Source organism: Herpailurus yagouaroundi, unplaced genomic scaffold (genome assembly GCF_014898765.1).
Source record: "Herpailurus yagouaroundi ecotype Mexico unplaced genomic scaffold, PumYag 67440, whole genome shotgun sequence".
Taxonomy (NCBI): Eukaryota; Metazoa; Chordata; class Mammalia; order Carnivora; family Felidae; genus Herpailurus; species Herpailurus yagouaroundi.
In genome coordinates this window covers 255,563-282,352 of record NW_024420251.1, presented here as the reverse complement: position 1 = coordinate 282,352, position 26,790 = coordinate 255,563, and the positions used below count along the sequence as shown (strand labels likewise).

At 47.0% G+C, this 26,790-nt stretch overlaps 1 protein-coding gene across 1 annotated transcript; it reads left to right on the top strand.

The window, feature by feature from the left end:
• The first annotated feature begins 5,458 nt into the window (after nucleotides 1–5,458).
• CNGA2 (cyclic nucleotide gated channel subunit alpha 2) lies at nucleotides 5,459–11,868 on the top strand. The gene is made up of 6 exons (XM_040467339.1): nucleotides 5,459–5,594; nucleotides 5,809–5,901; nucleotides 6,545–6,715; nucleotides 7,811–7,918; nucleotides 9,563–9,669; nucleotides 10,018–11,868. Exons 1-6 carry the CDS (start codon nucleotides 5,485–5,487, stop codon nucleotides 11,430–11,432), a joined length of 2,004 nt encoding a protein of 667 aa, XP_040323273.1. The 5' UTR covers nucleotides 5,459–5,484; the 3' UTR covers nucleotides 11,433–11,868.
• Nucleotides 11,869–26,790: the final 14,922 nt, after the last annotated feature.

Sequence of the window (26,790 nt, the reverse complement as noted above, 5' to 3'; positions counted from 1 at the left end):
GTGTGTTAATAAATGGTCAGGTGAATACTTGAAAGGGTCTCTGCACATCTCCAGAATTGTGTCTCTTTGCAGTTCTCTCTTCTCCAGTACTCTGTTCTGCAAACTCTAACTGCCTTGATTTCCTTGGATATTCTCGTCTGTCTTCTCAATCCAAGGAATCTATAAGGCTCCATCTGGGTTTCCTGTTTCTGTGACACAGTCTGGGACCTGTCACAAAAGTAATCTGGGGCAAGTGTAGGGATAATTTTCTTCCTGACTCTTAGTGGTCATTGACCGTTGTTCCCTAATGTCAGGGAGGCAAACTGGAGTTCAGGTGAGAGGCTGGGCTGGTGTTATAAATTTGCAAGTCATCGGAATACAGATGTGTTTAAAGCCACAACCCTGACTGAGGAAATGAAAGAACAGATAAGGGATCCATCCAGAGACTGAGTTCAGGAAACTCCAAACTTTAAAGTTAGGAAAGAGGAAGATGCTTTTATAGGACTCTGTAAGAAGTCGCCAGTGAGGGAGGAGAACAAAGAGAGTGGAACCCCTTATTTCAAGAAAGAGAGAGTAGATAAGATGTGTCAAATGTTGTTGACAAACAGAATAGACATGAATTGAGAAGTGACTCTGAGGATGACTTGTGCTCCTCTCTTCCCTTTTATTCTGGGAACAACATTTTCAGAGACTCGGCCAAACTCTTTAACCTCAGCACTTATCACAGACCTGATGCACAATAGGTGCCATGGAAATATGCATGGGATAGGTGAGTGAATAAAAGAGTACCAGGCAGCAGTGAGCATTTGAATGAGCCACAAACGGGAAGCTAATCTGCCTTTTGGTCTTGGCTGTATGACTACTTTGTCCCTTCTGTCCCTGGCTTTAGCATCTCTGAAGGAATTGTCCTCAGAATGCTTTCAACCAGGATCCAAGAAACTCCTTGGATCTTGTTTTTCTATAAAAGTTTTGGGTTGGTTGCTCAACTTGTAGGTGAAGAGAAAAGAGGTCCAGAAGTATATCATGATTGACGTCAGCCTTTTTTTTTTTTTTTTAATTTTTTTTTCAACGTTTATTTATTTTTGGGACAGAGAGAGACAGAGCATGAACGGGGGAGGGGCAGAGAGAGAGGGAGACACAGAATCGGAAACAGGCTCCAGGCTCTGAGCCATCAGCCCAGAGCCTGACGCGGGGCTCGAACTCATGGACCGCGAGATCGTGACCTGGCTGAAGTCGGACGCTTAACCAACTGCGCCACCCAGGCGCCCCGACGTCAGCCTTTTTACATCATCATTTTTTTACTCTGAAAGCTTTCTTCCTTGGGTGTCCCACTTTCCATCTAGGACCCTACCCATTTCCCTTCCCTTTGCCAGTTACATGGTGTGCTGTCTTTCTTGCCCAGCCTAGTCCTGCCCTCACACTTACTCAGTTTCCCCTGTGTAACCCTGCAGCAGCCATTGCAAACCTTCTGGTCTCCAGTCTGCATCTTCTGTTGCCTGATGCCTCTGAAGATGAAACCTCTTTCATTTCACTGAGAATGTAAGAATTCTCACATGACTGAGCCCCTTCGGGTGTTTCTCACAATATCCCCATCCCCATCTAACCTGTCTGTCTGTCACCTCCTTCCTTCCTAGTCTATTCATTATTGGCCCCTCCCTCTATGTTCTTCGTAAGTCTCCCCTTACTCCTCTGGTACCTGGAGCCACCCATTATATCCATCTTTCATGAGCTCCAGCCTTAAATGGAATTGGTCACATGCACAGATACTTTCATTATCTGTTGAATTGTTCTTCAAAAACTTTATACCTGCTTTTTAAAAAATCTCCTTTTAGTAAAAGAATAACAGGAGCAACACAGAGAACCTCTATCTGTCTCCTTTCTCTCTCAGTCAAGCTTATGGAAAGAGTTAGCTATATTCATATCTTTTCTTTCTCACCTCCTACTACTTACTTATGAAACCCTGCAAAACACGCTGTTTTTTACCACCACTCCCAGAGGCTGCTCTTTTTTTTTTCTTAGAAAATTTAAGTATAGTTGACACATAATGTCGCATTAGTTTCAGGTGTACAACATACTGAATCAACTTCTCTGTCATGCTGTGCTCACCACAAGTGTAGCTACAATATGTCACCTTGCAACACGATTACAATATCATTGACTATATTCTCCACACTGTACCTTTATTTATCCTTGTTATGCATTAATTCCATAAGTGGAAGCCTGTATTTTCCACTCCCTTTCACCTGTTTTTCCCATCTCCCCACCAACAAACAAAAAGTAGAATCAAACCTATAAATACAGAGAATAATCTAATGACTGCCAGAGGAGAGGGAGGCGGAAGGTTGGAGGCTGCTCTTGCTTGAGGCAGTAGACAAAGGCCCCACAGGCAATCCTGCTCTTCTTGATGCAAGGGTGGGCTCCTGAAGCCTCCTCCCTTCCTGAAAATCTCCCTTCTTTGGGGCTTGTCCTCAGTCACTCCCACTCTTTCAGCTCCTTGGGTTACCTTTCACCTTTACAGGTCCTCAGAACTCCCCTCCACTTCCTTCTATGCTCTCATCCCCTTGGAGAGCTTTAACTCCCAGCAAACCCTGATAGTGTCCATGTCTTCCCTCCAGTCCAGAGCCTGGTGAGGATTGGGCCAGTCAGAGTCTGATGCAGCAGGTCTAGAGAGCAATAGTGAAGACTTGAGACCAGGCCAGTGCCTTGGGAATGGAAGACAGTGGATGGACAGATTGTTGACACTTTGGGGGTTCATTTGACTGAGGATAGAGACTCTCTTGATGTGATGATGGAAGGAAACAAAGAGTTATGGTTGACATCCAAGTTTCTGGTTTGGATGACTGGGTAGAAGGCAGGCCCCTTTATGAGATGGGTAACCTGGAGAAACCAATTTGTAGGCAAAGGTGTCAAGTTTAGTTTCAGCTATGTTGCATTTAATGTGCCTCAAAGGAGATTTCTACCAGGCAGCTGGTGATATGGGTGGGTAGCTTTGGAGAGACGCCTGGGTTCTGATCTTGCTTTGGGACATGATGGTAAATGAAGCCTTAGGACTAGATGAAATTTTTGGAGAGTGTGAGGATGAGAACCAGTGGCCTAGCTGCCTACAGGGTAAGGGGATTGCTGCCTGCCTTTATTCCCTGCCAAGCAGCCTGAAAGGGTGGTTCTGATGAATAAAAGTGTGTGTGGCAGGGCAGCTGCTGGGCAACCAGACTGAAGGAAGGCTCTGTTCCCAGCAGAGAAGGAATAGAAATCATGGGATAGGAATCTGTCTTGGTGCTAGGACCTTAGAGAGGGCATAAATTTTATGTGCCCCCAGAGCTGTCCCTTTTGTGGGCTGAGAGCCACTGCTATTAGGGATGATTAGTAAGTGAGGAAGAGGTCCAACTGTGACCATCTAGTGCAGTACCTGCACTAGATGTTTATCAGTGAGAGGCTGTCCTTAGTCCTCTGCTTGGTGTTTGCAGCCTCCCTGGGCTGGCTTGACCTCCTCTGCTCACTCTCCACTCTGGGTCTAGCCCCCTCACACCAGTGTACTTTCCATCCTTGCAATGGATTTGCCCTTTACTGCCCCACCTGTACCCCTGCTGTTCATTCACTAAACAGTGCTCTACCGAGGCCCACTCTGATCAGTGTGAATGGCATCAACTTTGTTTGCATTGCCTGGAACTTTCTGTCTCCATGGTCTGCTGCCTCTAGGGTCTAAGCAGGGACTCAGAGATGCTGCTTCCTATTCCTCAGGTGCCCTCATTAGCATCCCAGTGCAGTAGTCCCACAGAGAGCACCAGGGGAGCAGCTTTGAGGCTGCTTGTTATTACCACTCACCATGGAGCTTGATGTACCTGCCATCACCATGGTGACGGCTTCAGACGCTGGAACAGGTGGATGGGGAGGGGGAGATGAAAAGGTGGGGAGTGGCAGGGTTTCAGCAGTAGGGGCCATAGGTAACCTGGGGAGTGTGCTGACCATTTATGATCAAAATCTGGTGGGGCATGCCGACCAGCCTGAGCAGAGAAGAGCTGCCCTGAGTCTCTCTTGCCCCAACCCACCTGACCCCATGCCAGGAAATACTGCAGAATACAGTCTCCTGTCTCTCTTCTGGATTTTCCCTCTCAGGCTCCTTGTTCTTAGTCTATTTTGTGGACACCTCCTCCTCTACTCATATCTTAAATGTTAGGGTTCTCCAGAGCTCTGAACTGGTCCCTCACTCTGTATTCTCTTTTTGTGTGATTCCACCCACTTGCTCTCCCATCCATCTCTGAGTCCTGCCTTTTCTCCCTCCTGAGTAGTTTTACACTCTACTCACCTCAGGCTCTCTTGGCACCATCTTCTTCAGCTTTCTCCCTACCACCTTGCCTTCAGTCTTGTTCCCCATTTAATCCAGTCTCTACCTAGCAGCCAGAGGATATTTCTAGAATATAATGCTGCTCTACCTATGCTACTTCTCAGCTCTTCCAAGGCTCCCTGTAGCCCAAAGGAGAGAGTCCTGCCTGGTACCACTGCCTATGGAGTCCATGGAGCTCATGGAGCCTATGGGAGCTCTCCCTTCTCTCCTCTTCATTCCCTGCTCGACACACAGAGCTCCTCTTTGTTTCTCAGCTTGTGCGACATTACTTGGAATGTGTGCTAGAAAGAATATAACTGGAGCTGAAAGGAGGATCCCCAGAGACAGTACCCCTGGTTGAAAAAGTCAATGAAAAATGGACTCCCACCTGAGGAGCATGAGTTTTAACGTGGTCTTGGGTCAGGAGAGTCAGAGAGCCAGGGGAGGTGGCAGCTGTTTTGGGCCAAGGAGATACATCTCATTCCATGGGGCGGGAGTTTTGGGGCAGTGGCTGGTTTGGAGGTGCTCAGCAGTGTAAGCATGCGCAAGACATCTGCAAAGCCAAAGCACCAGAAGATGTCTTAGACAGTTTTTATCTATTTTTTTGTTTATTTTATTTTATTTTATTTTGAGAGAGAGAAAGGGGAAGAGGATAGAGAGAGAGAGAGAGAGAGAGAGAGAGAGAGAGAGAGAGAAGGAAAGAGAATCCCAAACAGGCTCCATGCTGTCAGCACTGAGCCAGACATGGGGCTCAATATCACGAACCGTGACATCATGACTTAAGCCAAAATCAAGGGTTGGATGCTTAACTGACTGGGCCACTCAGGCGCCGCTGTTTTGTTCCATTTTAGCATTAATAGTCAATTTATCAAAAAATTCACTGCAGTAAAAGAAAAATAAACACATTTTGCAATTTACTCCTGTTTCCTTTTAAATTACCGGGCATGGTGGGGACAGAACCATCACCTTTTGGTGTTTAGAGCCTGGTACTTAGGCAGTGCTGGATCCCCCTGTCCTGCATTGCCATAGCAGTACCCAGGAATGCTGAGGTTTGCCAGGTGAGCCCTGGTTCTGTTCTCACTGCTCACCTGCAACTCTTCTACTTTATATGGTATCTAAGATTGTCTGTGAGCTTCCTCTTGGCCATCTCTCTAGCAGGTGAGGATATCAGTCATACATGGAGGATGACAGAAAAATCCAATGGTGTGAAGAGTTCCCCAGCCAATAACCACAACTTCCATGCACCTCCTGCCATCAAGGCCAATGGCAAAGATGACAACAGGACAAACAGCAGGTGAATCTATTGGATTGGATGGTTTCAGAGATGACCTGGAGGCTTCTCCTTTCTCCCAGCTTTGCCTTATTGCCACAGAGCAAACAATGTTTGGCTTAAAGTTACCCTCTAAAGGGACCATGGGATTTCTAAGCACCTTCCAGGAGATAAAAGTATAATAGGAGACAAAGTATGCCCAGAGAAACCTTGGTCAACTCTGCTCCTTCCTCTACAGGCCACAATCTACAGCCGATGATGACACCTCCTCAGAACTGCAGAGGCTGGCGGAGATGGATGCCCCCCAGCGGGGGAGGGGTGGCTTCCGCAGGTGGGTTCCACCACTGCCCTCCTGCTACCTGTTCTTGCCCATGGGGCCTATCAGAGTGGTTACCATGAGTCTCTTTGTCTCACTCCAACTGAGCCTTTCTGCCAAGATCCCTAGGAAGCAGTTTTTTTCTGAAGAGGCTCCTGTGAGCAAGCTAGAAGTGGTCAGTGGATCATTCCCTTTAGAATTGTCTGTCTGCTCATTGAGAGGGGGGGGGGGGGAATCTTTTCCAGCAAAAGGGTCTAAGTAGAGGACCTTGAGATCTGCAGCCCAGAGTCATAAGGCTCCATAGGGAAATCAAGAAACTTAGACCAATCTTCCTCCTGGCCTGTCCTCCATTAGCACAATCTTTATCTTGCTCGAAACCACCTATTTGTTCTTCATAAGCAACTGACATGGCACCTCCTACAGGGAGTCTTCTCAGAGCTATCCCTTACCCCTCAGGCTGCATTCAGAGACATACCTGAACTTCTCTCTGCCCTCAGTGCTGGCCCCCTTCCCAACTCTTAGCATGGGGGACATCATAGACTGGCCTGTTTCCAGGGTCTCCTCTCCATCTCCCTCAACAGATAGTGAGCTCTTGGGCCCGGGTCCTTTCTGAACAGTATGATTCTCCTCTCTGGCTCATGCTCCCTGTCATCTCTAGGATTGTCCGCTTGGTGGGGATCATCAGAGAGTGGGCCAACAAGAATTTCCGTGAGGAAGAACCTCGACCTGACTCATTCCTGGAACGTTTCCGTGGGCCTGAGCTCCAGACCGTGACAACACAGCAAGACGATGGCAAACGCAACAAGGACGGCGAGGGCGAGGGCACCAAGTATAGTTTTCCAGCTTTTGGGACTGGAGGGACTCCCAAGCATGCAATTGTAGGGTTTGGTGACCTTTCTTATGCCATCACCAGGGACAGACTGGGGTCTATACCAAACCCTGCCATGACAGGTAAAGGAGTTGGCAGAGGAGACCTGCTATGGTTTTAACTCCAGTACATTTCCATTTTCCTTGTTCACAAACTTTCCAACTTCCAGGGGCCAATTGCCATGGGAGCCCCTGGTGGCTTTTCTTCCCTTAGCTGCCCTTTTTCATATGTACTCTTGCTGCTAATGAGGCAAATAGCAAGGGCACCTAAATATGTACCAGCCCCTCTCAGTATCAGCAGTCAGTAAATGCAGAGAAGGGTGAAACTGGGGAGTGCTGCTGAGAGTATGACCACACCAGTGCCAATGTAGGTACAGAGGTGGGCCTTTGGAGAGGCCATACTGGGGGCTAACTGGCTAAGGAAGGCCTGGAACAACTGCACAGGAAGGAGTAGGGAGGGCAGAGAGGTGGAACCAGAGGGTCTATTCTTTGAGGAATGAGTAGGCAACTGGGGATGTCTGGCCAAGCCGGCATTCCACAATTCTGGCCAGTGGAGGAAAAGAGCTTTTGCCAAGACAGGACGTAGCTTCTGGGAAAGTGATTTGGGAGCTGGAGGCCAGAGACCAAACAAGGAGAGTGGGGTGGGCAGGAAGCACATGGCACTCACTTGCTTGGAGTTCCTCTTTCTTCCCAGGAGGGATCCCTGAGCCCTCATTACCATCCTGTGGAAGTCCCTCCCTAGGTCCTGAGGCCAACCCCAATAAAGACACTGCCCCTTGCCTTGCCCTCTGAGCAAGGAGTCTCCATAAGTCATTGGAGCCAATGGGCCTATGCGGGTTTAAAATAGGAAGAAGGGTGACTCTTATCTATGTGACCTCTACTCAGATGCCCAGTACCAAGTTGTGGCTTTCTGAAAATGAGGCCCTGAGCCAACTCAGTCCTTACTCTATACATCCTCATAAGTGTTACTTTTTAAGGGACCCCTAGCCTCTGGGAGCTGGGGTGCTGCCACACTGGGGACCTAGTCCCCAAGCCTGGCCTCTGTCTGTCTCCTCAGGAAGAAATTTGAACTATTTGTCTTGGACCCAGCTGGGGAGTGGTACTACCGCTGGCTATTTGTCATTGCTATGCTTGTCCTCTACAATTGGTGCCTGCTGGTGGCCAGGTGAGCAGGGAGGGATCTGGGAGGGAGTGGCCAAAGAAGCCCAGGGCACAGGCTTTGGGTTTGAGAGAATACCAGTCTCAGCTATGGACTCAGAGCTCATTCCAGCTCAGCCTTCTTTCTGAATTTTCTGCTTGCCAATGGCACCTCCCTATGCCCTATTAACCCTCAATGCCCCCTCCCACCTTCCAGTTTAATATGCTACTAAAGCTTCATCTCTATCCTTTTCCTGGTATCCATAATCTGTTCCTACTTCTCCATCCACACCAACACTGTCCTTGGTAAGGCCACACTCCTTTCTCCCTGGGACAAGTACAACAGCCTTGCACCCATTTCTTTCAGTCACTCTTGTCCCCTCTAATGCATCCTTCACACTTGCAACTAGTATGCTTTGTATAAACTGGGATTTGATTGTCAGTCATTCCTCACAAACCCTTCAATTGTCCCTCATTGCTGACAGGATGAAGTTCAAGCCCTCAATGTAGCCTTCAAGGCCCTCTGGACCTGGCCTTCTCACTAGCTCTACCTTCTGGACAAACCCCAGCCCTAGCATTCTCTACTCTTGGATAATAACATGTTCTTGCCTCAAGAGAAAATTCCCTCTCCCTATTTTTAGCCTATGGAGATTCTTCTCACAATTTCAGTTCCAAAGCCACTCTCTACAGGTAGCTTTCCCATTCCACCCCATCCCCCACTTCAGTTATTCATTCAGCAAGGATTTGACTGAACATCCATCAGGTCACGGCTGTCTTGGAGCTCTCAGGCTAGTGGGAGACACTGGCAGCAAATATGAACAAAACAAATGCCCAAGAGACATGAGGTTGGTGAAAGAAACTTTCTGGGAAGGAGGAACAAGTATCAAAACCTTGTCTCAGGATGGCCTAGTGTGGCTGGAGGACTCCAAGTGAGCATGAGGCAGTCACAGGACTATTCTGTAGACTTTGTGCAGCAGAGGAGGGGGTTGGGCTTTTATGTGAAATGCGACCAAGTAGTTAGAATTAACTGCTTTTCCCTTTGACTAATACAATCATTGGGCCATCATCCTGGGTTCTATCTCCTATTATGTCCATATCCTAGGTCTCTACCCATTCAGTCACCAAGTCTTGTTAATTCCTCCTAAAACTGTCCTGCATCCTCCAACCTTTCTTCATTACCACTACCTTTAGGCTAAGCCCAACTACTATCTTCTCTCTGACATGGATTGGCCAGTGCTCTGTATTGGGCTCTCAGTAGGTGTATGTTGAAAAGATGGGCATGGAGGCTATTCAGCTGTGTATTATAGTTCATACTTCCAATGACTCGTTTTTCATTTAACTCACACTTGTCAAATCCTGGTGCTCTGGACTAGAGCATGGGGCATGCAGTAATGACTCAGAGGTAGTCTCTGTCTTCTTGGCATTCATGGTTCAGTGGATGAGATAGACAAGTAATGGTCAGTGTAGATGTTTATTTAGGGATATCTATGCAATAATAAGAGTTGGAGTAAAAGTTGCTTGTCATTAAGTTTCTGCATGACACCAGACTGACTGTGAATCATCAGCATCCTGGTAGCCATCCCAAGACCTGCAGTCAGTGGGCACTCAGTTTGAGGCCTCCAGGGATCCTTGACTGGCTTTGAGGGTGAAGTCCAGTCCTGTCTTCCTACAGAGCCTGCTTCAGTGACCTACAGAAAACCTATTACCTAGTGTGGCTAGTGCTGGACTACTTCTCAGATGTGGTATACATTGCAGACCTCTTCATCCGACTGCGCACAGGTAAGTGAATAACTGTGATGCACAGGCAGGAGCATGACCCATAGGTCCAAAATCCTGAGTCCACATTTTCAGGAAGCTCTCTTGACACAGTGTTAGACTCAACTGCCTGGCTGGGACTCGGGTTGGTGTCTACTCCTCTTTGAATCTTACAGTCCCCATGTGCCTAGTGAGGTTTAGACCTTGGGATCATCTCTTGGGGTCCTTCATGCTAGCTTTGCTATGTGAATTTCCTATACCTCTCTTTAGGAATGAGGGTTGAATGCACAGTTTCTCCCTTGCTGAACATTAACCAATTAGGAAGGACAGGCTTGAGAGCAGAGCTGATATACTGATTTGCATCTCTACTAGGCTTTCTGGAGCAGGGGCTGCTGGTCAAAGATCCAAAGAAGTTGCGGGACAACTATATCCACACCCTACAGTTCAAGCTGGATGTAGCTTCTATCATTCCCACGGATCTGATCTATTTTGCTGTGGGCATCCACAGCCCTGAGCTGCGTTTTAACCGCCTGCTACACTTTGCCCGCATGTTTGAATTCTTTGACCGCACTGAGACACGCACCAGCTACCCCAACATCTTCCGAATCAGCAACTTGGTCCTTTACATCTTGGTCATCATCCACTGGAATGCCTGCATCTACTATGCCATCTCCAAGTCCATTGGCTTTGGAGTTGACACTTGGGTTTATCCCAATATCACTGACCCTGAGTATGGTTACCTGGCTAGGGAATACATCTACTGCCTTTACTGGTCTACACTGACACTCACCACCATTGGGGAGACACCACCTCCTGTAAAGGATGAGGAGTACTTATTTGTCATTTTTGACTTCCTGATTGGTGTCCTCATCTTTGCCACCATCGTGGGGAATGTGGGCTCTATGATCTCCAACATGAATGCCACTCGGGCTGAATTCCAGGCCAAGATTGATGCTGTCAAACATTACATGCAGTTCCGAAAGGTCAGTAAGGAGATGGAAGCCAAGGTCATTAAGTGGTTTGACTACCTGTGGACCAATAAGAAGAGTGTGGATGAGCGGGAAGTTCTCAAGAACTTGCCAGCAAAGCTGAGGGCTGAGATAGCCATCAATGTCCATCTATCCACCCTCAAAAAAGTGCGCATCTTCCAGGATTGTGAGGCTGGCCTGCTGGTGGAGCTGGTATTGAAGCTTCGTCCTCAGGTCTTCAGCCCTGGGGATTATATTTGCCGCAAGGGTGATATTGGCAAGGAGATGTACATAATCAAGGAGGGCAAGTTGGCAGTAGTGGCTGATGATGGTGTTACTCAATATGCCCTGCTCTCAGCCGGGAGTTGCTTTGGAGAGATCAGTATCCTTAACATTAAGGGCAGCAAAATGGGCAATCGACGCACAGCCAATATCCGCAGCCTTGGTTACTCAGATCTCTTTTGCTTATCCAAGGATGATCTTATGGAAGCTGTGACTGAGTACCCTGATGCCAAGATGGTCTTGGAGGAGAGGGGCCGGGAGATCTTGATAAAGGAGGGACTGCTAGATGAGAATGAGGTGGCAGCCAGCATGGAGGTAGACGTGCAGGAGAAACTAGAGCAGCTGGAGACAAACATGGAGACCTTGCACACTCGCTTTGGCCGCCTGCTGGCTGAGTACACGGGAGCCCAGCAGAAACTTAAGCAGCGCATCACCATTCTGGAAACCAAGATGAAGCAGAACAATGAAGATGATTACCATGATTACCTGTCAGATGGGATGAACAGCCCTGAGCCAGCTGCTGTTGATAAGCCATAAGGTCTTGGGCCCAACTGCCTTACCAGCCTTGTCCTTGACCCCAGGAACTAGAAGAGCTGTGTAGGTGTCCATATTTGTATGCATTACCCTCTTGAATTCTCCCCAAAGCCTCTCTGTCCTAGGTTTTTGGCTCAATCATCTAGGAGCCCTCCTCCAGGTCCAGCTAATAGCCAAGCTTATGCACAAAGTAGACCATGTTGGCTCAGTTTCCAGGAGCTTTAGACTGTCCAAGTCTGAGGAAGAAAGAGAGGAGCATATGAACTGTCTTCAAGGGGTCTGTCCTAGGGCTGGAAGCCTGGGCAATGATCTGTTTTGAAGAAGCAAATCTGCAGGACAGTGTGTACCCTAATGTGAAACTGCCCTCTCTCCCGGGTCCTTTGCACATAGCCACTTCCCATTTGGTTCTGGCCCTTGATTTTCTAATATGTGTTGTGAATATCCCCATTTTCCTGCACATGTATGTAGTTCAAGAAATGACTACAGACAGCACAGGTACCCAGTGTCTGTATCCCAAGGCAAGGAAAGGAGGGGGGCAGGTAGAAGAGGGTTCTCTTAGGGGTGCCACTCCATCAGGCACTCCAAGTCCTAGTCTGTCCATCCATTTTAATGTTGCCATCCAGGAGTAAGGTCTCTGCATGCTTCTCTGGACCAGGGAGATGATTATTCTCCTTGTTCCTGGTCCATTCCAAGGCAGGGAGTGAGGAGCAAGGAAATGCCACCTGGAGAAGGAGGTGGGTGGGAGCTCTGGCCATCACCCCTCTATACAGAACATTACTGAAGAGGCCCTGAGGATGGCAGTGTGTGGGAGGCTCTTCAAGTTCATATCTGCAGTAGAGGCGCTTATAAGTTAATAAATTAATTTAAACTAGTGGTTATTGCTCAACTCTGCTATTCACATTCTTTCCTTTTCTCCCCTTTTTTTCCTCTTATCCAGGACTCACCCTGCCTGGAACACTCTCTCTGCTGTCTTCTGCTGTCTATCTAAGCCTGACTTGTCCTTCAGGACTCAGCTCAGGCACCACCTTCTCAGAGAAAGCTCCCACATATGCAGTCAATCATCCCCTCTCTAGGCTCCCACAGCACTTGCTAGTCTGTGTCCTGGCTATTTGCTGTATGGTTGGTTTTCTGGTTTCCCTTCCAGACTGTGGGCTCTTTGAGGGCAGGGCCAAGACACTGTCCTTCACTGCTCTGCCTTCAGCCTTGGGGACATGCCTCGCCCAGGTCAGGCTTTCAGAAAATGTTTAATTACTGGGGCAGTAAGTGAACACACTGAAACTCTTAAGTTTCCATTTGCCAGTATCCAGGTCTTGACAGAAACACTACGTCTGGTGATTCGTGGACGATCTTCTGGAGAAGCAGATATTTGAGTGGGTACCACTTGACCAGGAATCCAAAGGACAAGTGCTAATTAGTGAGCAAGAAGCTCTAGATGCAGATTTAGATGCCTTTGTGCACACCACTTATCTCTATCATCTACCTACCTATCTTTCTGCCTATTTGTCATCTATCTCTCTATGTCTCTATTTCTCTATCTACTAATCACGGTACAATACATATCAAATTTACCATCTTAACTATTTTTAAGTGTACAATTTTATAGTGTTAAGTACATGCACATTGTTGTGAAACAAATTTCCAGAATGTTTCAGCTTCCCAAACTGAAACTTTCTCCTCATTAAACAAAACTTCCCATAGTCTCTCCCTGCTAGCCCTTAGCAACCATCGTTTTAATTTCTGTTTCTATTACTTGATTACTTTAGATACCTCATACAAGGAGAACTATACAGTATCTATCCTTTAGTGACAGGCTTATTTCATTTAGCATAATGTCCTTAAAGTTCATCTATGTTGTAGCATGTGTCAGAATTTCCTTCCTTTTTTAGGCTGAATAATACTCCATTGTATAGATAGAGCAAATTTTGTTTTTCCATTCATCTATCAATGGACACTTGGGTTGTTTCCATCTTTTGGCTACTGTGAATAATGCTGCTATGCACATGAGTACACAAATGTCTGCCCAATTTCTTTTTTTCATTTCTTTTGAGACTATAACCAGAAGTAGAATTGCTGCATCATATAGTAATCCTATTTTTGTAATTTTTTGAGGGCCCATCATACTGTCTCCCATAGAAACTGCACCATTTTACATTCCCAGTAACAGCACACAAGGATTTTAACTTCTTTACATCCTCACGAATACTTGTTTCCTGTTTTTTTTTTTTTTAACAGTAGCCATACTGATGGGTGTGGGGTGGTATCTCATTGTAGTCGTATATTAATTTCCCTTATAAATAGTGATGTTGAGCATCTCTTTATGTGTTTGTTAGCCATTTGTTTATCTTTTTTGGAGAAATGTCTATTTAGTCTTTTGCAAATTTTTCAGTCATGTTGTTTGTTTTTTTAAATGTTGAGTTGTAGGAGTTCTTTATATACTCGTGATGTTAACTGATATCAGATATATGATTTGCAATTCTTCCCCCCATTCCATAGGTTGCTTTTTAACTGTTGATTGTACATTTTTATACACAGAAGTGTTTAATTTTGATGTAGTCCAATTTGCCTGGATGTAGGTGTCATCATTGATTTTCATTGGAATTTGTTCTTCTAGCCAGAATTATTTTACATTTAATGTACTTTCTTGGCCTCTTCCCTACCTTATAGTAACAAATCTTAACCAGGGGCAGACTCACTTGGAGGGATCTATAACCCATCTTACCCATGCTTAGACTTGGTCCTTGAGAGTGGGAGCAGTAGGGAGGTGGCATTCATGATTGAACAGCATTCTGTGTATGCTTCCCCTTTGGGTGCTGAGCTGAAAGAAAAGCTCTAACTAAGCCCCTTCACTTCAAGACAGACTGAGCCCCCAGGAAGTGGAGTCCTTGGGGAGCCAACCAGTTGCTTGCCCAGATGCTTATAGATAAGGCTACATGAAGGAGCTAAGTTTCCCTACATGCTGGAAGCCAGAGTGGTATTAGTTTTGTTGCCCTAGAATGGCACTGGGCCCAGAATAAGGGGGAAGACTGCATTGAAAAACATTTCCTTGGTTATAGTAAGAAATCTGCAGTCTTTCTCCCTAGAATGTGGTTTACCTTCTGTCCAGCCCCCACGGGTGCCTGATTTCACATCATCAACCTGGCAGACATTGAATCTTGGACCTGGTTTTCCCCAGTGCAAAGCAGCTGACTCATGTGGGTCATGTGGGGAACCCACTGTGTTGAGATGCAGGATTCAGGGCTCTGCTCCCACCCTCTCCCCAGACATCTTTGAATTGAATCACCCATGAGCTTTTGTGGTTCCTTGAATGTCTACATTCTCTTAGGCTTCTAGGACTTTTCTCATGCTGTTCCCTTTGCCTGGATCACTCTTTCTTCCTCTGATACTCAGTTCGCAAGCTTACCACAGCCTTCTATGTGAGACTTTCTTGCATACTGGACTGTGCGGGTCTGTTTAGCAATTGGTCTCTTCTCATCTAAACACACTTTGCTCATTGAGAAAAAGATGAAAGAGTGACAGAAAGAATATCCATGCAGCTCAGGGTGTATGTGTGTGTGTGTGTGTGTGCCATGCAGCTCTGGGTGTGTGTGTGTGTGTGTGTGTGTGTGTGTACGTGCACACATGTGTGTGCAAACACACACCTGTGTGAGTATCTGGATGTCAGCTTAGACAGACAGTGTCTGTGTCTGTGCCCCGTCCCAGTCCCCTCCTTGGTTGCTTTCTGCAAAAGCATGACACTTTCCTGGCCATTTCTGGCTACCACCCCCACTTCTCTCCCATACCTGGGTGTAATATAAGAACTGAAGTACATTTTCCATTATGTGTTGTATTTATTCAGCACAGTTTGATGTTCCCTGCTCTTAATTTTAAAATATTTATATTGGAATGTTTTTTATTTTCCTCTAAAAATACCCATTTAAGGTAAATTGTCCTATTTGTATATAGCCACCAATGTGCTTTTCTTTGTATTGGTGACCTTCTGTAGAAAACAAAAGTCCCTGCTCCCACCCATCACTCTCCTTCCCCTCTTGGTCTGACCTTTGGTGGTTTCAGCCTGGCTTGCAGACTGCTGCTCCCAACTCAGCCCAGCCTGAGTCCCAGCCTCAGCAGCACATATCTGTTCCTTAGTCTTGAGCCTAAAGCTAATCTGACCTCTTCCTCCTTCCTTGAAAGGAGGCGGAAGTAGAGGGTCCCCTACTGAGTAGCCTGAAAACAGGAGCTCAGAAGCCCCCAGTGTACAGAGCCAGAAAACCCAGCCACCAGAGGGCGCATGGACCTAAGAAAAGGGTGGTGGGCTCTGCTCAATGGGCCCCCCCCCCCCCCCCCCCATCTAGCAGAGGGCAGACCAGGGCTCACTGAGGCAGTTAGGTATCTACCCTCAGGGCTTCACTGTGCTGTTGGACCAAATCTTCCTCTCTGAATGCCTCACTGCAATCCCTTCAAATGCCCTCAGAGGCTCCTGGGTGTCAAAGCCAATGGCTCAATTCAAGTCTGTGTATGCTAGGTGCCCAGATTCTGCTGAGGGTTGGGTATGAAGGAAATATCAGGGTTGAACTTCAAGGGAATCTGGGAACTATGTTTGTAATTATTGATTTTAACGTGTATTGAGCAAAAAACACCAGTAGGTCTGTAAAACCCTTGATGTTATTGCACCCCAATGTTTATAGCAGCACTATCAACAATAGCTAAAGTATGGAAAGAGCCCAAATGCCCATCAACAGATGAATGGATAAAGAAGATGTGGTACACACACACACACACACACACACACACACACACAATGGAGTATTACTCGGCAATCAAAAAGAATGAAATCTTGCCATTTGCAACTATGTGGATGGAATTGGAGGGTATTATGCTAAGCAAAATTTGTCAGAGAAAGACAAATATTGTATGACTTCACTCATATGAGGAATTTAAGACACAAAACAGATGAACATAAGGGAAGGGAAGCAAAAATAATATAAACAGGGAAGGGGACAAAATATAAAAGACTCTTAAATATAGAGAATAAACTGAGGGTTGCTGGAGGGATCATGAGTATGGGGATGGGCTAAACGGGTAAGGCACATTAAGGAGGATACTTGCTGGGATGAGCATAGCAGATGAATCACTGGAATCTACTCCTGAAATAATTGTTGTACTATATGCTAACTTGGATGTAAATTTAAAAATTAATTAATTAATTAACAAATCCCTTGATGTTATGAATATTATTGCTTAGCATGGAGCTAAAGGAAAAAGTGAGCTGATTTAAGGTTGATTTAAAGAAAATGATTATATGAATAACTGTTCCAATAGCACATGAAGGTAGTGACCAGATAATGGTGAATATCCAAATGCCTACCAGATGCCACTAAGACATTTCAAAATCAACACCATCATAATTTACCTTTTGATTGTTTTTCTCCCAAACCAGCTGCATCCAATCCTCTCCATGTCAGTAATGGTTTATCCACCCTTTCAGTTGCTCAGGCCAAAACACTTTAACCCATCCTGGATTTACCTCTTTCCTTCATCCACTATATCCAACCAGTCAGGAAATAGTCTCTGCTTAACTTTCTTTTTTTTTTTTTTTAATTTTTTTTTTAACGTTTTTATTTATTTTTGGGACAGAGAGAGACAGAGCATGAACGGGGGAGGGGCAGAGAGAGAGGGAGACACAGAATCGGAAACAGGCTCCAGGCTCTGAGCCATCAGCCCAGAGCCCGACGCGGGGCTCGAACTCACGGACCGCGAGATCGTGACCTGGCTGAAGTCGGACGCTTAACCGACTGCGCCATCTAGGCGCCCCTTAACTTTCAATGTAAAGTCAGAATCCACACACCTCTCCCACCTCCACTGGTCCCACTGTGGGCCAGACCACCATAAGTTCTCTTCCAGATACCTGCAGTTGTCTTCAGACTAGTGTCCTTGCTTCTACCTTGTCTCCCTAAAATCCTCTCCACTTACCTGCTTAAAACTTCTCAGTGACTTTCCATTATTCCTATAATAGAATCCAAACTCATGACTGTGGTCTCCAGGCCCTGTCTGTTATAGGCCCAGGCTCTATCTCTGACCTTTCCTGCTCTTTCTCTCCCCCTGTTTCTCTCTGCCCCAGGCCTTCTGGTCTTTTAATTCTTAACACATGCTCACCAAGCTTGTGGCCTTGCACTTATTGTACATCTGCCTTGATCCCTCTTCCTCTAGACTGTTTCTTTGTCTTCAGGCTTCTGAAGGGGCCCTCACACAGATGCACATAAAAACAGCCTGCACCTCCTGTGTCACACTCAGTCTCATTGTCCTGTTTGACTTTATTTAAAGTATTTATTACTCTGTAATCCTCTTGCTTATTTGTTTTCTTGTTTATTGATTGTTTCCCCCATTTCACTGTCAACACCCTGAAGCAGACATGATTGCTCTTCCCCATTGTATTGCCAGCACCTAGAGCAGACACTAGCAAGTTACAGTGCTCTTTAAATGCTGAATGCTGGGAACTCCTTGAAGGGCTGCCTCCATTCCCTCTCTTTAATGGATTATATCTCATCTTCTAAGCTTCATCTCTCTCTCTCTTCGTATCCTCATATGCTTTAGGTGTGCTGTGGCCACACAAGAGTCTTTGGCATTCCATAACCCACCCACGGTTGTCGCATAGGGAACTCAGCTTATACCTACTTCTTCCCTCAAATTTCTGTCTGCAACATCCTCATCTTTCAAAGTTAGCCATAAAGCTACATTTCCCTGAAGTTTCCTTTGATGCTTACAAGCAGGTTTATCATACTTGTCCCCCATGCTCATCTGTGTTTGTGTCTTTTTTTCTCCTTGCTTCTTGGGGAGAGGTCTGTGTGGGATTCACAGTGCCCTCCCCACAGTCAAGGCTACTTGGGGCTACAAGTGTGGGTGGGGACCATAGAGGGCCCTCCCTAGAGGGTCCTACTGAAGGGAGAGCTCCTCAAACTGAACAGGGAGCTGGGGTAGGAAGGCATGGGATGTGATCTGTTTCCAGCAGGAGGAATGGCTTGCTATACTGACTATGGGTTCTGTAGCAGGTCACCTTCCCCCTGGAATGGACTGAGCTGCCAACTGCTAAGTGATTTTGCTTTTCTCCAAGACAGACATTTCCCTGGAAGGACAGTCCAGCCCTGATTTAAAACCTGGCACCAAGTCAGCAATATTTGGCACCATTTGGGATGGTGATGAAGATGAATTTCTAGCTAAAAGGCTTGGCAAGCACAGGTCCAAAGGGGCTCAGTGCTGTGGCTGGACCCAGGGCAACACCTGTATAGGCTCTGATAGGGGTACTGGCTTGGGATCCCAGGAATGTAAGGTAGGTTGCTCCACCCCTATTTACTAGATACTTGGAAATTTCTACTGTTGGAAACCTGGGGCATAGCACAGTGGGAGAGTTGGGAAATAAGGCATTATCTTTATTTCCAATCAAACCAATATTTCTTGGTTCCACCAGGCATGGTGATGCTCTGCTCTTTCCCAGAACTTTTAACCTACTTGTACTTACAGGACTCAAACAGGGTGGTGCTCTAAGGGAGTCAGAGCAAGCTGCTAATTTGCTATCCATATACAGATATATACCTGAAAACCTCATGTTGTCTTGAAGGATGGAGAGATGTCTAGGCAAGCAAGATGATGTGCCAGGTCCAAGGATCCAATTGGGCAAATAACCTGAAGACCAAGGTCAAGGACCCCAGTCTCTGGCTGAAGTGGAACATGAACCTGATGCTCTCTTGAGTTCCACAGACCCTGGAATTAACTTGGCCTCACTGGCTGAACTTGAATGAGTTCCTTTCCCTTTTAGGCTCAGTTTCTCACTTATTTTAAAGAAAGAGTTTTCCAGGACCCTTTGAAGCCTTTCTGAGGAAGGGAAGGGATGAGTTTCTTAACTCATACCCTTGCATCACTCGTTTATGTAACTGCTAACTTCCAGGCAGACCTTGAGAGTTGCCAGTTTCTATGGATCAATGTATTTAATTAGATACATTTTCTTGTTTCTCCTTTATTGGATTGAGTAAGAAAATTAAATTGGGCAATTTGTTGTTAGGTTATTTAAATGCCAACTCAGTTATCCAATCTGGAGTTGTGCCACATCCCAGTCCTTCCAACGTTTTCCCAGGAGTGATGGAATCAGAGGCCAGCTGGAGGAATGGGTATCCCTCAGATCCATAGGTTGATCCTCTGGCTCTTGAGGGTCTGAGTCCTGAGGCACAGCCTGCCTCTCTTTGCCAGTCTAAAAGGGCAAGGTGGGTGGCTAGAAAGGCTTCAGGGCTGGTGTTGGGTGGGAGAAGTGGTGAGATGATAGTAAACAGAAGTTCCTAGTATTGCCTCATGAATTTGTAGCCTATTTTCTTATCTGTACAATTAGGAAGGTCTCTGGAGACCCTTCTGTTCTGGCTTTTTCGAGAACTCTGGTTCTAAAGTGGTCAGGACTGTCCAGTGCTGGAGCGGGGAGAAACCTTTGTGACCCAGGTCTTGGAGGCCAAGCGACGTGGGCTGAACAGGCAGACAGTGGAGGTGAACAGCAGCCTGGACGAGAGTCTGAAATGAGCTGTCTGGCCAGGCTGCCTCAGGTTCAAGATCGCTCGTCCAGCTGCTGTTCCACTTCTGGCCGGAGAACACGGCGGGAGCGCTCTCCTGCAGTAAGTGGAGATTAACACCCAGTTTTCCAAGTCCTTGCCCACTCTACATGTCACAGGAACCCTTTTGCAGGACCTGGACTACAGGGAACTGGGGCACCCCAAGACCCCTGGGAGAGAAGAGGAGAGACAAAAGAGCCCCCCCCCCCCCGGGCGAGATAAGAAGTGCAGCCACCGGCACAAGGCATGGTAGGAGGAAGTTCTCCAAGCGCCAACACCGCACCCACCCCCCCGCCCCCCGCCCCTGCCAGTCAGCCCATCCCTTCTGCATAGGATCCCATCCCATCCCTTCACACCCTCCTGTCACTGACTGGGACCCTGACCACATCTGCCAAGAGCACAGTGGCACGCTGCAGAGCCATTTTTGGCAACCCCTTCTCTTTCTTGCCCAAGGAAAGACAGGAGAGGTGTAGCTCTGGGACATTTCCCCGTGGGACCTGCTCTGAGAGGTAATGGGGCTGCAGCCAGTAGGCCACCTTCTTGGATCCTGGCCCCCTCCCCACCCCCTGAATGAGCAGGCAAGTCTGGAGACAGGCTGCCCAGACTTGTTGAATTCAGGAAGGCATTGACAAGATGCGACAGGGACAGGCGTACAGGGACAATGCCTGGAGGGCTCTAGCAGAGGCTGTGGACAGGCATTGGGGGAATTGAGCCTGGTAAATAACATTAACAAGGCGACAACCTGAGCAGGCAAATTGGGAATGCAGACAGGGCTCTGTGACTGCGCTGGCTGTCTGCCTGTGAGTCACCTCTGCAGATCGATTTCATCACTGAGCACTTGGATATGCAATGTGCTTGGAAAGACAGGCTGGGAAGGAACCCTCCCTCTAAACACTGAAACAATTTGGGGAGTGACACATGGGCCTAGGAACACTGTCTCTTTATGTGGGTGGAGCCTAGAAGCCATGGCCCTTGTCTCTTTCCTTCCTTGGCCTTCCAGCCTTTGTAAGGGCTGAGACCAGTTCCCTAAGTTTCAAGTTAAATTTGGCCTTTCCCAAAGCAACCCTGATTTGGGGGTCTCCAGAGATCCCCTTGGCCCTGCTTGATCAAGTTACCTCTTGTGGCATGATCTCCTTGTCCCTGTTCAGTGCCTGGCACAGAGAAGATGCCAAAAAATGTTTCTTGAAAGAATAAGGAAACCAGTGTATTTATTTTTTAATATGTGTGGATTTGTCTGTGTTTCCTACTATACCTATGGAATAAAAGTATAGCCTTTCAGGAAACAAGTGTGTGTCCAGTATGTCCTTAGCATAGCAGTGGTTTCAGGAAATATATCAGTTCTGTGCAGATGTGGGTCAGGGAATAGGTGGGGAAACAGAGTGTGGGAAAGAGGAAATCTGCCTGAAAAGAGTCCCAGAAATGCCGCTCATTTTGCAGACACAATCTGGCGCTTTCCTTTGGCCCAAAGACAATGTAAGGTGAGCCAATGACTGTGTCCAAATGTGCTAAGAGTTAATTGTGCCTGCTACGGAACACCTTCAGATAGATCCCATCGTGTGAGTGGTTCAAAGCACTGGCCACTGTGGGCAAGTGACCTGGAAGCTACTCCTGAACTTCGTCTAAAGTAACAGAAGCCCCCAGCTGAGTCACCATGGGCCCAAAACTCAGGTTTCTGGTGGGTTGTTTATCCAAGTGCAGAGATAACATTGCAGCCAGATGGAGTAAGCACTAACTGGTGACATTTGAGGATTTTGAGTTGGAGCTGGCTGGAACTTGATTTTTGTCTATTTTCAAATCTTGTAGTGTATTGAATCATTTGTGAATGGCATGAAAATCCTATATTAGCTCATTTTGCCTGTTATTTTAAGAGCATATTTTTCATAGCCAGTGACTATAACTAGATCTATAATGCCACCTTACATTTGGGGATGCCTAGTACTTTGGACTAGTGGCCCTGCAAAGCCATAACTTTGATCTGGAAGCAGATTTTCCCTTCCTACACAAAGAAATGGAGACACTAGCTAGCAGCCAGCTGTGAGGCATTGCTGCACAAGCACCTGGGTTTTGCCTGGCTTTCACTGTGGGCTTCAACCTGGACCTGGGGCTGAATCCGGACCACCACCTACCTCATTAGGGTAGTTGAAGAACTTGGAGGTGAGGTAAAGCTGTGATCAGCTCTGAGTGGAGAAAGAAAGATGGTTGGAAGGAAGGAAAATAGGTAAGGAGGAAGGGAAAGAGGCAGGGAGACTTCTGGGCCCCTATCCTGGTGAGTCATGGCCACAGAGTAATGACAGCTGGAAAAGCTTAGCTACTTCTCCAGCTAGGCCAGCACCCAACACTCAGAGCTTAGTGCTCAGCTCTGCTGAGTAGTGGGCTTACCTAGTGGTGGGCTGGCATAAGTGTCTCTCATGGAGTGGAAAGAATCAATGGGTCATGCAGGTGTGCTGGCTTGAATGCTAAAGTGTCTCCTGGGAGACTGGCCAGCAGACCAATGTCATACCCCCTTTAAAATGAATCTTCACAGGCTTGGCTGGTCATTCCTCTCATCCAGGTCACAAGTGCCATCTGAAACAGTCCTCCCTTGCCTTCAAGCCTTTTTTGGTTGCCTGTCTTTGGCTCTTTCCTTGCTGTTTTCTCTTCTCTCACCTTCCTTCCTTCCTCTAACATTTCTTCTCTGCTTTTCCGATGCCCTCCCTGCCTCCTCATTCTCTTTCTTTGTCCACTCCTCCTTTTTCTCCCTCAGTAGCTCCCTTTCTTTGCCTTTCTTTCCCTTCTTATTTTTCTTTCTCCTCCTCTTTCCCCACCTCCTGTCTCTTCCCCTCTCTCTCCCTCCCCCACTCCATTACTCTGTTCTGCTTGCCTTTTCACTTCTCCTCATCCTTTTCGCCATTTTCTTCTCCCTCCCTCCTCTCTCTCCTCAGAATCCTTTCCCTCATCTGCTGTCCTTTCAATATGTCTCTGCCCTCCTTTCCTACCCCTCCCTGCCCTCTCCTCTCTGTGTCTTCTCTAGGTGGCCCTTGTCCCACCGTTCAACCCTTGCTTCTCACAGCTCTTCCCTGAACCAAGTTATTTTCATCTCCCTTCTCTTCCTCAAGCTGTGTCTCCAGCCCCTTCCCCTCCTCCTTTCCTTCTTAGCCTCTCCCCTGCCCATTTCTCTGAGCCCTAACCTGTCCTGCCCCTCCACTCCTCCCTGCATCCCAATCTCTGGACCTGGTGAGGATTGGGCCTCAGTGGACTTTGTGCTGAGCCCAAGGGCCTGTACCCCAACTCCCAATACCAGCCCCACTCCCCCAGCCATCCTAAGCCCTGCCTCAGGCCGCAAAGAGTCAGAAAAAGAGCAAGCCTTGGGAGACAGGCATGCTGGGGCAGAGTCCCACCTCCGAGCTAACATGCCAAATGGGGCTGCTGATGGCCACCTGGACAATGATGAAGTGGGTCTGTGAAGGCTCCTGCACTTTAGTGAGCTGTGTGCTATCTTTAGTCAGTGTTCCATCAGTGGGAATTGCTTCTGATGGGTACCCCCAGCAATGAGCCATCTGTGAGGGAGCAAGTTCATGGGCTGAGCACCAGGCAGATCTCCTGTACAATGACCCTTTTGTCTTCCTCTTGGAACAAACGGTCCTCTTCATGGTTGGATGGCTCTCCATCCTAGCCTCTTCCTATAGGGTTTGGCCATCCTTGCCCATAATCTGAACCTTTAGCTGCTCATTGCCTCTGCCTATGTCTCTCAATCCCAAGGCCCAAGTCCTGGCCCTTCATTTCCAGCTTGCCTCACTCTCTTCCCCTGCCCATTTTGCTGATCCGTCCCTCTGCTCCTAGCCTGTTGTGGAGCAGCCAGGGGAACCTCCTTGGGAAGCCATTGGGGCTGCTCATGATTAAAGAGGCAGTGTGGGGGAAGGGGGTTCCTGAAGGTCACAGGACAACAGTACAATCTGATAATAGGCTCTTCATCAGAGCAGGAAAAGCCATCAGTCCTCCCTAGTCATATTCCCAGCCAAATGAGGATTCTACTCTTCACAGAGACAGCCCATGAGGCCCAGGGGAACTCCTGAAGACATAGCTCACCTACAAGGTGCAATTCTGTCATAGCACCAAGACCTGCCAGAGGATAGCAACAATGGCATTCTGGGGACCCTTAGAGTCCCCAAGGGAGCATGGGTAGGGTGGCTGCACAAACACTGTCTCAGAAGACACTGAAGGCCAACTAGGCCCCTACATTCATGTAGTCCAAGAACTGGAGCCAGAAGCAAACTAGGGTGACATCAGGCCTCAGGGTCCCTATATTAAGCAGAGGACTAGACTAAATGGCCATTCAATTACGGTGATATTGGCTTCTTTTGCTCCATACACATGTGGTTCCATTTAAACCTCTCATTAACTCAACAAGCTGGGTTTGCCCATTTTGCACATACAATAGCCATGGCACAAGAAGTTTAAGTGATTGGCTACAGATGTGCAGTGAATAAGTCGAAGAGTCAGGTCTTTTGGCTCCACACGCCTTGGCCTGCTATATCAAGGTGTTTCCTGATGGGGTTTGTCCAGGGATATGGCACTCCGAGCTCTTGCCCAACAACAATAATTTGATGAGAATTAAAGGCCAATCTACTGGGAACAAACCTCAGAACTGATCAAGGGAGGTGGTTGCCTTTGACAAGCTGTTTTCCTTCCATCCCTATGGCTAGCTGGGAAGTAGGACACCTCTCCCAAGGCAGTGTGTGTTTATTCATTGTTTCAGTGATGGCAGAGGCTCTGAATTTTTGGTTAATTACTTGCTGTTTCTACTTCCTACATCCTCTGTCCCCCAGTCTCTAACATTACTGGCTCCTTCTTCACATTCAGTCCTCAGCCTAAATGTCACCATGTTTGGCCACCCAATCTAAAGTGGCCATTCAACCAATCTTTGTCACACCACCTCACCTTTTTATTTTCTGGCCCACACTGCTCACTCATATTGTCTTTATCTGTTTATTTGTTCAATCTCCCTCTCACCACCCCCTCCATCTTATTCTACTTACTAGGCTGCCAGCTCTGTGAGTGTAAGACTAGGTATGTCTTGATCCCTTTGCTACCCTCTAAGGCCTGACACTGTGCTTGACACACAGCAGAAGCTTAATGAATATTTTTTGGAAAGCCCAGGAGAAGCAGTGACTAATCATGCCTGGGAGAGTTGGGAAAGATGAGTAGGAGTTTTCAAGGCAGAAGGGTAGGACAGGCATTTCTAGTAAGGAAAACAACATGTGCAAAATCTAAGGTAGGAAAAAAAACCCTGGTGTTCATAAGAACAGTATAATGTTTTAGCTAAAGGGGTAGGTGTAGGAGAAGACAATAGATAAAGCAGGAAAGGCTACCTGGAGCCTTATAATGGAGATACTTGAAAGACAGGTGGAGGCATTTGCTTTGTTAGGTTGTCCATTTGCAATGTTTGAAAGCAGGGGAGATACACATTCAGATCTTTGTTTTAATGCTGTTTCTCTGCTGGCCAGCAACATAGATGGAGAGGAGGGGAGCTGTGATTAGTCTCTCTACTGAAAGAGGAGTGCATGCCAAGGTCCTCCTTAGATAGGAAGGTACATGTGGGCTGTTCGTGGTGACCTGGCTTGTAATGGAACAAAAGACACGTGTGTTGGAATGTTAGCATTACTAGCTCTAGCCTTAACCTTTTCCTACCAAAGGTGCTGAACTTGAATACCAAGGCCATAGGGAAATCTGCCTTCCTAAGCATCCTGAGATCTAGTAGTACCAATGGGGTAACTGAATGGGTCTCTAAGCAAAGAAACAGCTGCCAAAACCTCCTCTACAGAAAGGAAATGTCTTAATGCCTCCCACTAGCTTGTCTTGCAGCATGAAAGTGTCCCATCTCTGCCAGAGCTGGCTGCTCTGAAGACATCTCCATGCAAGGTGAAGATAAGGCCCCTGGACATGAGTGTGATGCATGGACTAGATCCTGTACAAACATATGCTGTAGGCCTGGGACTCTGGGACAAAGCAACCTTTGCTTGAGAAGACATCCTGTGTATGACTGATGATCTCTGAACTCTGGCCCCAACACACCTCCCCGCACTGTACACCTCTCAGTTGTTTTGACATCAGGAGAATGATCAAATTTTTGGCAAGCCCTGGGAAAGAGGGGATGGTTGTGATATTGCCCCCTCAAAGTCCCAAGTCTGAAATGAAAATTGGCTGCCATATCAGGAAGGAATAAGGGAGAGAAAATTGCCTTGTGTGCAATTTGGCTTGGTCATAAATATCCCCAACAATCCTTCACACAAGCATAGTGCTTTCACAGGTGCTGAGCTCTTTCCTATACATCAGCCTACTAGATCTTCACCATGGGGCTGTGAGGTAACCAGGGCCAAGATTAGCTTATCAAGGGAGGCATAGGCAGCCCAGCTCATTGCCATCGATTCCATTATTGCACAGGGCCAGACCCAGGCCCAAGAGGTCCTTGTGCTACATTGGAGAAACTTGCCCATGGGCAGGAGACAGGGTTGTGGTGAGGAGACACCACAGAGCAAGCTGCATTCCAAGGAGCCCTGAATGGCCAGCTCCTCTTTCCTTCTCTTCCTTTCTTTTCCTTTTTGTTTGTATTGAGATAAAATTTACATAACACAAAATTCATCATTTAATCATTTTAAAGTGCACAATTCAATAGCATTTAGTACATTCACAATGTTGTGTAACTATTACTTCTTTCTAATTATAGGACGTTTTTATCACCCCAAAAGGAAACCTCATACCCAGTAAGCAGTTACTCCTATTCCCCCTCTCCCTTTCTTTTCCTTTTAAAAGACTAATTA